The sequence below is a fragment of the Acomys minous genome (assembly GCF_964271855.1).
Source record: "Acomys minous genome assembly, chromosome: 13".
Taxonomy (NCBI): domain Eukaryota; kingdom Metazoa; phylum Chordata; class Mammalia; order Rodentia; family Muridae; genus Acomys; species Acomys minous.
Genome location: NC_140495.1, coordinates 94,281,575 through 94,294,269, shown reverse-complemented (window position 1 = coordinate 94,294,269; position 12,695 = coordinate 94,281,575). Strand labels below are relative to the sequence as shown.

General features: G+C 44.4%; 1 protein-coding gene across 1 annotated transcript in view; it reads left to right on the top strand.

Annotated features, from left to right (window-relative positions):
• Window positions 1-12,695, top strand: part of REEP3 (receptor accessory protein 3) — a 79,210-nt gene that overhangs the window by 22,964 nt on the left and 43,551 nt on the right. The window contains exon 2 of the mRNA XM_084753347.1: window positions 10,862-10,934. Within this exon, the coding sequence (XP_084609473.1) occupies window positions 10,862-10,934 (73 nt within the window). The remainder of the gene's footprint in view (window positions 1-10,861; window positions 10,935-12,695) is intronic.

The window sequence follows — 12,695 nt, the reverse complement described above, 5'->3', positions numbered from 1 at the left end:
TGAGCTAGCCTAGACTACATAGCAATACACCATCTCCAGAAAAATAAATAAATAAATAAAAAGCAAGGCTAGGAATCCTAGCCCAGTAGTGGAGAACTCTGGGTTGGATCTCCAGCACATAATGCAAAGGTGGTGGGTGCACAGGAGCAAGCAGTCATAGACTCAGAAGCAGCAGAGACTGGCCCACAACTTGGCATTGATGGATCTTTTTTTGTCTAAAGGAAAATTAAAAGATGCTTTCTTTGCCCAGGCACACACAATTAATCCCAGCATTTGGGAGGCAGGGGCCTCTCTTAGTGATCTCTTAGTGAGTTCCAGGACAGCCAGGACTGCACAGAGAAACCTTGTGCTCTAGAGATGATGATGATGATGATGATGATGATGATGGGGATGAGGATGATGATGATGGTGGTGGTGGTGATGAGAATGATGATAATAATAATAAAAGATCTTAGCCAGGCATGGTAGCACACACTTTTAATCCCAGCACTCGGGAATTCGAGGGCAGCCTGGTCTACAACGTGAGTCCAGGACAGCCAAGGCTACATAGAGAAACCCTGTCTCTTAAAACAAACAAACAAACAAACAAACAAATCCTTTGAAAAAACAAACTGCTAAGTTCACTTCAGCATGTTGAACTCCTAGCAGAGATTTCTGGGGTGACTGAAGGGAGCCGCAGCTGAGGTGGCGTTGTGGGAATAAGTGCTTTGGCAGAAGTTTTAGGCCTGACTTCTGGGAAGCTGGAGATGCCGAGTGGCAGACCACGAATCCCTGCATATGGCTTGCCTTCCGAGGCTCCTTTTTATTTGCATAGTCGGGTATATTTTGGGAAAGGAAATTTTCTCAACATTTTCAGTACTGATTTGTATGTGATTTTTTTTTTTCCTTCACCAGAAGCTCTGTGTGTGTGTGTGTGTGTGTGTGTGTTTAAACCTTAGATTACAACTCAGCTCTTAAGTTCTCTTGAAGTCAGGGAGGCTAATGTTAAGTGTGGTTTTACAGATCCTGTGGTTTAGAACTAAATAAAGCCTGTAGTTCCTGAGTGAACTTACTCGGGAGTCAGGAGCTGGTCAGATGAGGAGGAATCGTGACCGCCCTCCATCTAGCTGCCTAAGGAGTTTGATGGGAACCCTGGTGAAGAGTGGTTAGGGTTAAGGATGGCCCTTTCAGCACAGTGGGTATACCGCTTTAAAAATGGGCTTCATGCTGGACGCGGTGCCTCACATCTTTAATCCCAAAACAGACAGGCAGATCTCTGTGCGTTTGAGCCAGCCTGGTCTACAGAGTGAGTTCCAGGCTACACAGAGAAATCTTGTCTTGGAAAACGGGTGGTTGGGGGGGGCGGGGTTGGGGCCTTCAGGTCTCTTTAGGACAATGTTAGCATATCACAATTGTGATGGTTTAGATCTTCCTTCCAAATATTGATTTTTGTCTGCTACTATAGAAGATGTGATCTGTGCAATGTATGATACAAACTTCCCTCTGGATTTTGTTTTGGGTAAAGAACAAAGGTCTTGAAGTGAAAAGTCCTGTGTTTAGATGTTTCAGGGTCGACTTTTTATTTTTATTTTTTTTCCTGAGACAGGGTTTCTCTGTAGCCGTGGCTGTCCTGGACTCGCTTTGTAGACCAGGCGGGCCTCAAACTCAGAGATCTGCCTGCCCTGCCTCCCAGAGTGCTGGGGTTAAAGGTGTGCGCCCACCCAACAATCTGAACTGTTTTAGTCTTTGTTTTCCCTGAGCCTTGCTTGCTTCTGTGGTTTATGAAGTAACACAATAATATTTACATCACCTATATTTTTTCCCCCACTTCAGACAAGGTCTCATGTGGGTAGCCCAGGCTGGCCTAGAACTTAATAAATGTTTAAGAATGACATTGAATTTCTGACCTTCCTGCCTCCCAGTGCTGAGTTGGTGGGAATGTATGTCTATCCCACCCCACTGTACCCCCACCCCCGTGTAAATTGTCCTGGAGATTAAACACAGGGCTTCATGCATGCTAGACAGAGCTCTACCCATTAAGCTGTATCTCACCCTGAAACACTCAGCATTCTTATAAGCATTTTCCATGGGCTTGGGTTTACCACATGGTAGGCCCTTGCCCTGGGAGGGAGGGCATGGCCAGAGAAGGAAGACAGCAGGGAAGAAGGTGGAGCCTCATGTGCTGTGGTCTCTTCTTTTCCCCTCTAGCTTTCTCTTTCCTTTTAGAGTAGAAATTTGAAGCTCTGCGTAAAATTAGAATTTAGCTCTGACAACATGAAAATTCCAAGCTTTATAGCTCTTGGTAATGTGTACAGAGTCTCCCCTGAGAAGTGGTGCTTTCTCTCTGTCCTTGACAGCTTTAAACACCAACCTTCCTTTCTAGAACTCAGGACTTAGGGGAGTGTCTTCTGTGTGGTCTGGACTTCTTCTGCCCTTCAATGTCTTTCTTTTATTAGGCTATGGCCTCTTCACAGTAACTGAGTAGAAGCCACACCAGTGCAGACTTGGTGGCAACCAATCTCTGTAAGGACAGGAGTCGCACACTGCTTTGACAGTGCGGGTCATGCATTTACTGGCCACTTAAACAATGGCACAGTGACTTGGGGTGGGGGGGAAGGGAGGGGGAGTTCGTCACCACTCAACTGTAACAAGCATATTGTGTGTCACTTGACCTTGAACTGGCTGTTAATTGTAGTTCTTAGGAAAGCATAAATTGGTTGTTTTCAAAGATTTATAAGTTGTGAGCTGAGAATGCAGGCCAGTTGATAGAGTTTTTGCCTCGTATGCACAAAACCCTGGTCCAGTCTCGATGCCATATAAAATTGGGCATGGTGGCAAATCCCTGTAATTCTAGCACTTGGAAGATAGAGACGCAGCACTCGTGAAGACCATAGGCTCAGGGTCGTCCGCAACTCCAGCGTGAGCGTGAGGGTTGCCGAGACCCTGCCTAAGGGTTCTCGAACTGTCATTTTAGTTTATGCATGAAACCCACTTCATCACAGTCATGTAAGTTCATATGCTTAAGCCAAGAATCAAAGTTCTGCAAAAGCCAAGGCAACATACTACCTTAAAGATCTGGTCAGACTATGGCAGCTCACAAGCATTCCCGGGGGACCCAGTGCTCTCTTCTAGTCTCCAAGGGCACTGTGTGTACATGGTGAATAAGCATGCATTCGGGCAAAATACCCACATTTTTTTTTTCAATCTTAAAAGAAAGTTTTACATCTGGTTACAGTCAGGGGTGCTATCACACACTTGTAACCCCAGCACTAGGGATGCTGAGGCAAGAAGGCCATGAGAAAGAGGCAGTTTTGGTTATGGTAAATAACACTATCTCAAACCACCACCACCACCACCATCATCATCATCATCGTCATCATCATCCAGTTAGGACTGAACTCATCTTGCCTGGCTGACAACCTGTTGTTTCTCCTAATCACTTTTACTCCAAAATGAGAAAGAGTACATTGTTGTACTACAGCTGTTGAAGATACAAAGTGTAACAGTTGAGGTGCTTAGGCCCTGCTTCTCAGCCTCTCGTGCCCTGGTCACTGGTAGGTCTCCCGGAGCTGGGAGGATGGGAGGAATTGGGATTTGGGGAGGGGCTCTACAAAAAGACTTTCCCTGGATGAATGAATGTCTTAGTGATGGTTTCCATTGCTGGGAAGAGACACCATAACCACGGCAACTCTTATAAAGGAAAGCGTTTTAATTAGGGCTGGCTCACAGTCTCAGAGGTTTTAGTCCATTGTCGGCATGTCAGGAAGCATGGAGATGAAGCTGAGAGTGCTACATCTTGATCTGCAGACAGTCAGGAGGGGGCTGTGTACCACATTGGCCGTAGCTTGAGTATATGTTCTATTAAGTATACCTCCTTGAAGTATGTATCCTATATTATGCCTCAGCTTGGCTGGGAGATCTTAAAGTCCCACCTCCACACACTTCCTCCAATGTGATGAGCACCTGAGCGGTTCTGTGCTTGACCCACTGACTGCCACCTCGCAGCTGTTTTCTCTGCTGTGCTCTTCGGGATGATTTGAGAAACCTTTTTACCAAATGGGAATGTTGCAGGAAAAAATACGAAGATCGAGAACAAAATAGCAAGCCAAAGAAAAATTTGTAAATAACAGAATAAATATGCCAATACAATGAGCCACCGTAGTTGATGTAACTGAACAACAGATTTGATTCTTGGCATAATGTAGCCTTTATCAAATAGAAATAAGAACCTTTTTTTTTTTTTTTTTGAGTGCTAAGCATTGTATTGCGGCACTGAATTCTGAAGAAAACCTCGCACATGAAATTTCACATGCAAGGGTACAAGCCTCGTACACGCTGCCCCTGACACTGCCCCTCTGGTGCTTATGGGCTTTCTTTGGCAGTTTCTACGTTTCAAGAAAAATTAAAAATAGGATGCAGCTTTTTCTCCCAAGAGTGCTGAGTAACCTAGGGATGTAGCCAGGTGATCAGACTTGATCCGATGTTAGGATGACCCTTCCTGAAGGAGTAAAGATTTAGAACAAAGGGGCAACGGTCACAGGCAGCTCTGCGCGGCTTCAGGCCCTTGTTGGTGTGAGGCCGGTGAGCTGACACCGCAGAATTGAATGTGGTGAGTGCCAAGTGGCCTGCCTTTACCACAGGAATGGGGTTGGAGGAAGGACTGCTGTAGGTTGGTCATGCCTGCACCAGCCCGTCTGTTAGAGGAGGAGCCTCTGTAGTTTGTCAGCGCTGCCCCTACCGTACCCTGTCCGTCTGTGTTTACACCGCGCAGCATCTGAGCTATGGGCTGAATGCTCTGACGGCAGTGCAGAACACCGCGTCTCCTGCTGCCTTCTGGGGGCGCTACTGTGGTAACTTGTCCACACAGGCCTGGTTGGTGCTTCTGCCTTCCATCCTTCCATTGTCTGAGCCTCTAGGTCATTTTGTTTATTTGATACTACTACTGTTTCAGTTCATCCCCTGTCTCATCGAGGGCTTGGTTTTTGTTAGTTTAGTTTTGTCCTTTAATATAGGAAGAGCCATGTGTTTGTTTGATTCTAAAAGGGGAGAAAGTCTGGTGTGGTGGCGCACACCTTTAATCCCAGCGCTTGGGAGGCAGAGGCAGGCAGATAGTTGTGAGTTCGAGACCAGCCTGGTCTACAAAGCAAGTCCAGGACAGCTAATGCTACACAGAGAGACCCTGTCTCGAAAAAACAAAACAAAACAAAACAAAAAACAGAAAAGGGGGGGGAGTGAAAGAAGAATTTGCTAAGCAGCATTATACATTGAAATATGTAGGCCTAACCCAGCATGGTGGTGCATGCTTTTAATCCCAGCAGTCAGGAGGCAGAGGCAGGGGGGATCTGAGTTCAAGGCCAGCCTCGTCTACAAAACAAGTCTAGGACAGACAAGGTTTCTCTGTGTAGTCTTGGCTGTCCTGGACTCTCTTTGTAGACCAGGCTGGCCTCAATGCCTCTGCCTTCCTGAGTAGTGGGATTACAGTCGTGCACCACCGCATCTGGCTGTTAGTCAAGACTTTTAATCCATATGTTTATCCTACTTTTATGATTATTTTAGATTTATTTTAGGTGTATGAATATTTTACCTGCCTAGATGCATGTATGCAACATGTATGCCTGGTGCCCACAGTGGTCAGAAAAGGGTATTAGATCCCCTGGTACTAGAGCCGTGTGGGTGCTGGGGACTAAACCTGGGTCCTCTTACAAGAACAGCCAGTGCTCTCAACCGCATCTCCAGTCCCTGTTAATCCTGTTATGAAAACTGCTTCTTTGGGGTCTAGAAAATTGGCTTGGTAGTTAAGAGCACTTGTTGCTCTTGCAGAGGATCTGGGTTCAATTCCCAGCACCCACACAGCAGCTCACAACCAGCTCTTAACTACAACCCACAGAATCTGATGTCGTCTTCTGACCTCTAAGCATCCCAGGCATTCACATGGTACATATGTATGTATGTGTGTGTATGTGTGTGTGTGTATGTATGTATGTATGTATGTATGTATGTGTGTGTATATATATATACAGGCAAAATACTGGTAGCATACAAGTAATCTAAAAAAATATTTTAATGCTGGTTTGGTTATTTTTTGGTGTTTTTTGTTTGTTTGTTTGTTTGTTTGAGACTGATAGCCCAAGCTGGCCTGAAACTTACAATAATCCTCCTGTCTCAGCCTCCCAAATGCTAGGATTACAAATGTGTACCACTATGGATAGCTAAGAATAATAGAATAATAGTCCTTTCAGTTCAATATGTAGTTTCCTCCTCCTCCTCCTCCTCTTCCTCCTCCTCCTCCTTCTTTTCTCTCTCTCTTTTCTTAAGACAGGGTTTCTCTGTGTAGCCTTGGCTGTCCTGGACTCCCTTTGTAGATCAGGCTGGCCTCGAACTCAAAGAGATCCACCTGCTTCTGCCTCCCTGAGTGCTGGGACTACAGGCATGCACCACCACACCTGGCTCAATGTATATTTTCATATATTCCTGGTAGATTAAATATATTGGCATTCTTAAACAGTAAGATGTGTGTGATGAAAAGGAAATGAGTAACTATTCCTTTCTGCCTGTATAACTTTAAAATGAAAATTTTAATTTCTAGGTGAATTTATCTGGAGTAAATATTCTCTTTGTAGAGGCTGTGTTGGTCTTCTAAAATACAGTTTCATTTTGTAACTGAGCATGCCTTGGCTCCATGCCCGACCTCCCAGGTTACCAGCATTAGCAGGAGACTCCGCTCATTAGGGAAATAATACCTCCCTCAGAAGCAACCCTTAGAACACATCGCTAATGTTCCTGATAAGTCACCCAGCCTTGGGCAGTAGTAACTGGTGAGGTTAACACAGACTCAGTCTTAACACCCGCCTCAGTATGTATAAAGTCATCTACCCAAGTTGCAAATGAAAAACAGTGTTGTTTTCTGTTATTTCAAAGAAAAGGTGTTAGGGATAGTCTACTTGTTTCTTTGATTTATCCTGTTCAGTGTAAGGTTAAAAAATAAGAGCATATTGGGCACCTTTAATCCCAGCACTCCAGAGGCAGATGCAAAGGAGTATCTGAGTTCAAGGCCAGCCTGATCTATATTATGAGACCCCATCTCAAACAAACAACAACAAAATTAAGGGCAAACAAAACACCTGTATGCAGAGTATCAATTAACACCAACTTTTACTATATTTGAGAGAAGTGTCTGTTTGGAAGCCAGTTGTGTACTAAATAATGCATGAAGCCATCCATAGTTACTGTATACCAAACACAGAATGACTTAGCTTGACAAGGATTTTCGTAAAATTCAGGATGGCCACAATTCAGATGTTCTGTATAAGAAGATGAGAGCTTGGGGGCAATTGTGTGACTTATCTGAACAGGAATAAAACAGAAAGAAAAGGAAGACTCTGGGAAGAAAAGGCTAGGGAGGTATGAATTCCAGGCAGAAAGCCATGCTCAGGATCAGAGTAGGAACACAAGAGCCATAGTGGGGGTCAGTGCTGGAACAGATGCTTTGTAGGAGGCAGGGATTTTCAAATTACATTTTGAGGAGTTCCCACAGAGGCTGGTCTGCCAGGGACATCCTTGAGCACAGTGGTGGGGTGAATCCATTAGAAAGTCACCTGCCAGCACACAGAGCATGCTGGGACTGGCCAGAATGTCAGATGGCGTGAGCGGAATATTACTGGCCATGAGATTTTTTTTGTGGTTGTTGTTGTTGTAGTTGTTTGTGTTTGTTTTGTTTTGTATTGTATAGGGGGTAGAGTCACAGCATGGAGGTCAGAGGACAACTTGTTGAAGTCACTTCTGTCCTTCTACCATGTATGTTCTGGGGATTGCATTCAGGTCATCAGACTTGGTGACAAGTGCCCTTCCTTGTTAAGCTATCTTTCTGGCCTGAGTATGAGATTGAAAATAAGACAGGAAAACAGTTTGCGTCTACTCTCACCAGGAAAAGGCAACAGGCCTGGGTACAGATTGTGTGGTCTAGGGGCAGAAGGTGACAGACCCGTGCAGTGAGAGAAACCAAGACTGCCGCATCGAGTTCCAGTCTATACCGGATTATGTGACCGGTGTGAAAGATAATGCCTTGATGGTGTGTAGGGTCTAGGGAGAGGTACTGAGTGGGTTGACTGTGTATGTGTGGCTATGTAAAATATAGCTGTGGTGGGTGGCTTACAGCGTTGTTCCTCATATGCGCAGGGAAGCACCAGGAATTGAGTTCTGCTTACACTTGGACAGTTGTATCAACTCTGTAAGAGGTTTGATGTTAAGCTAAAAAGCCCTCAGTTCTGTGGCACAGCAGAAAAATCCCAGACCCGGAGACTGACTGGGAGTCAGTTCTGGTAGGTGGCAATCACAGGGTTTGGTTGCTAGGTGAGGCAAAGATTCTGGGTGTAGCTTCCAGTTGCTGAAGATAAAATTCCCAGCAGGAGAGAACTTGCCCTTTTTCTCTTCTGACCTGGGGACATAAAGCCACAAACCAAGGCCCAAGGAAACCACCAGGAAAACACCATCTCAAAATAAATACATATAAAATCAAAGCTCTGAGCAAACTAAAAATAGAGATGTAAATATTTACTCAGTGAAAGAAAGATTCATCAACCGTGACTAAAGCTCAGCAGTGGAGCACTGCAGAAGGCCTCAGGTTCAACCCACGCTACCACAAGAGAAAGAAAGGAAAGGAAAGGAAAGGAAAGAAAGAAAGAAAGAAAGAAAAGAAAGAAAGAAAGGCAGGCAGGCGGGCTGGAGAGCTGGCTCAGTAGTTAGCGCACTGCTCTTGCAGAGGACTTGGATTTGGTTCCCAGCACTTGAGACAGGTGGCCCACTACCTCCTGTAACTCCTGCTCCAGAGGTCCCGGTGCCTTTTTCTGACTTGAGTGGACACCTTCACTCACGCACACCTACACACATACCCACACACTTAAAAAGAAAGAAAATAGACCTATCTCGGCCAGGCAGAATAGCACGTGTCCTTCTAATACCCGCACTTGCCGGTGAGAGGCGGACGCATAAGATTGCAAGCTCAAGGCCAGTCTGGGCTACCTAGCAAGATCTTCATCTTAGGAAACAAAGCAAAGTTTTACAGTGGCAGAATCTAACAACAGCAAGTTGATGGAGGTTAACACACTCTGATTTCCGTAGATAATATGTGTCCTGGATATACTGTGACAACAATGGTACCTGGCCCCTGAGTTCTCCACAAAACCCCATACCTCCAGCTAAGCGTGGGAGGAGCATCAGATTTGAATAGAGAAACAGCCACTTGACGGGTACTCAAAACTACAGTAGTGACCTAACCATCAAGGAAAGTGTGAAATACACAGGCCAGAGAGCTGTGAGTGCAGTGTGCGGTACTAGGCGGGAGCCTGGAGCAGAAGACACATGCTAGGTGAGAATGAAGGAATCCTGGGCCAACATGACAGTATATGTTCCCAATGTGAGACAGTGGGGGACTAGCCATGGGATATATAGACATTATTTGTATACTTTTCTGAGTTCGAGGCCAGCCAGGGCTATACAGAGAAACTGTGTCTGGACGGAGGGGAATACTTGAAAACAATCAGATTTAGTGCCAGCGTAAAATTCCTTTCTAGCCAGGTGGTGGTGGTACACATCCCTGCACTCAGGAGGCAGAGGCAGGCAGAGCTCTGAGTTCAAGACTAGCCTGGTCTATAGAGTTCCAGGACAGCCAGAGTTACACAGAGAAACCCTGTCTCAAAAAACAAACGAATTTAAAAAAAAAAATCAGATTTACTAGTACTCAGGATATTGTTATTTCATTATTATTATTTTCTTATTTACCTGGCATAATTTTTAAAAATTATTTATTTTATTTGCATTGGTATTTTGCTTGCGTGTGTGTCTGTGAGAGGGTATCGGATCCTCTGGAACTGGAGTTACAGACAGTTCTGAGCTGCCATGTGGGTGCTGGGAATTGAACTCAGGACCTCTGGAAGAGCAGACAGTGTTCTTGACTGCTGAGCCATCACTTCAGCTCCCATACCTAGCATAATTTTTAATCAAATATGATTTGAGTATGTAAGAAAATAAAATGAAACAGTCTCTCTGAAGGTGTTTTGAATTAGGTGAAAGCTACTTTGGGAAGTGTAATTTCAGAGAACTGTTTGCTGCAGCGTCGTGTGCATACCAAATGCTCGGACGGTAACCAAAGTATGTAAACATTGTGAGAATCATCAACATTGAGAGTGACGCTGTTGAGTGACATCTGAGAACGTGTACTGTTAAGGCCTGCTCTGTCATGATGTGTGTGTGTATTTCCTCATGTCTTTACTAATCTTAGTAAATACATTTGAGTCCAGTTGGTGACTTAAAGTAATTTTATAAATGCTTAGAGTTATATGTGATAGGTATTTGGGAATTTCATACATCCGTACAGTGTACTTTGATACTATTGGTCTCCCACTTCTTCCCCTTGGTTCTTCCCAGATCCACTTCCCATGCTTCATTATCTTAATGAATACCAAAATTAATACTGAGTATTGAGTACTATTTCACAGGTAAAGCCAGTGCTGCTCAATCTGGTGGTTAGAAATGTTAAATTTTTTTCAAACCATGATTGTGTGTGTGTGTGTGTGTTGCATGTTCCATCTATAGACTAAAAAATAGGATCTCTGCATAATAACAAAAACAAAACATTTTTTGGTAATGAGAAAAAGATACTTTAAGTTTTGTTTTGTTTTGTTTTTTTCCAAAATGCTAAGCCTTCATTTCCAGGCCTCTGCTACCTAAAGCATCAGAAGTGTCGTTTTGTTTAAAATGTGTTTTTACTTTGCTTCTCGGGATAGACATGTGACTTTCACGTCATCACATGTGTCCTGAGCTCACTCTTGAGTTGTTAGACGCAGCCCTGTGTGGAATTAATGGGCTTTTTTTTTTTTTTAATCAGGCTGGTGTTCGGCATGCTCTATCCGGCCTACTACTCATACAAAGCGGTGAAGACGAAAAATGTCAAGGAATACGTAAGTCGTTTCCGTGATTCTCGTTTAATGTGTCAACAGTACGCGGACCTTGGGGAAACGATGCTGTTTTAGAGAATTAGACTGATGCTTTTGCTCAAAAGGTAATATGAGTGCTGTCATAGGAATAACCTTTTTTTTTTTTTAACGTGTTTTGGAAACAACTGATTATAAAGTTTCAAATAGCCTTCACTGGCCTGTGGCCTCTGAAGGCGTGTAGAGTTCTCAACAGCAGTGATGGAATGCTGCTATTGGCCTGGTCACAGTGGACTAAGGTCTGAGTGCCTGCTGTGTGTTTGCCTAGCTTCTGAGGGAAGGCTGTAGTTTTCCAGCCTTGTTGTTTTACCGATGCTCTGAGCATGCGCCTCACTGCACGGAGCCTTTGCTTTCCCGGCTCTTTCTTACTTTTGACTGAACATACTCCTCCTGCCCTATCCATACCCACTATTGCAGGCCTGAAGCAGACTTTTTTCCTAATGATTTTTGTTTTATATTATTTTTGCTCCGTGTATGTCTTCGCATGCTTAGGGGCACACCTTTGTACACATGTGTGTGGAGGCCAGAGGCAGTGTTCAGTGTCTTCTTTCTCAGAACTCATAGCTAACTGGTGCAGTTAGGCTAGGGAGCCAGGGAGCCTAGCAGTTCCATCCCACTCTCCCTAGTTCAGGGGTGTGCCACTTTCCCTAGCATTTTATGCTCTCTGGGGTCTCTGAACTCAGGACCTCACATTTGCTGCCTAGTCTTCATCCACTGAGTATAAGATACACTTCCTTGCCTGTGCATCCTGGTGTGCCTCTCTGTTTTGATGCAGTATCTTTTGATAGAATAACAAGTGTACCTTGAACCGTTAATCAAAAGAAATAAACAGCCAGTACTGCAAAAACTATGGCTCTTTTTTTTTTTCCCCTTGAGTGACACTCAGGAGCCAGACTATCCATTTCAAAATGAGCAATCTGGTTACACTTAGTCCTTTCACGCTGCTGCACAGACAACAGACACCATCTCCTTCCAGCCCTCCTCAGTCTAAAATGAAACCCAGACCCATTAGGCGTTTACTCCTCCCCCACCCCTTCCTCCCTGGAGACGGTCCCCTAAATGGAATCTTGTAGTAAGTGACCTTTTGTGTTTGGCTCCTTTTGCCTGCCGTAATGATGCCGATGCGCGTTCTAGGCTCATCCCCCTTGATGGAGGGGAACAGTGCTCCATTGTATCGGTAAGACAAACAATGGGCTGTTTATCTGCTCATCTACTGGCAGACGTTTGAATTGTTCTGCTTCTGTCTTTTGGCTGTTATGAATAATGCTGGCACAAACGTGCCCGTGCAAGCTCTTAGAGATGCATGACTCTGGTTCTTTGTCAGGTACCTTGGGTGACAGGCTTGTCATGCAACCCTTCAAGTGACTGCAAAGATCCTAGAAATCCAGTCTTGATTCTTGAGAGTCTTTTTTTTGGGGGGGGGGGGAGAGAGGGGTATTTGCGGTTGCATAGAGCTACTGGCTGAAACTTTTGTAATTAGCCTATTGAACTTTTATAGTTACTTTTCTCTTTCATATAAGGCCAATTGTTGTACTGAAGCGTATGTACACATAGATCTACACACCTCAGTATGTAGTGGTGAAATACATTTATGAGAGGTGAAGACGTTAGTTGGGTGCGCTGTGGAATTTATGAATCCTTGATGATACAGATCTCTTGGATCTAGGATTGGGAAAATAGTCTTAAGACATGGAAGCATATTAAGTCATACTAACTCAAATTCATTTT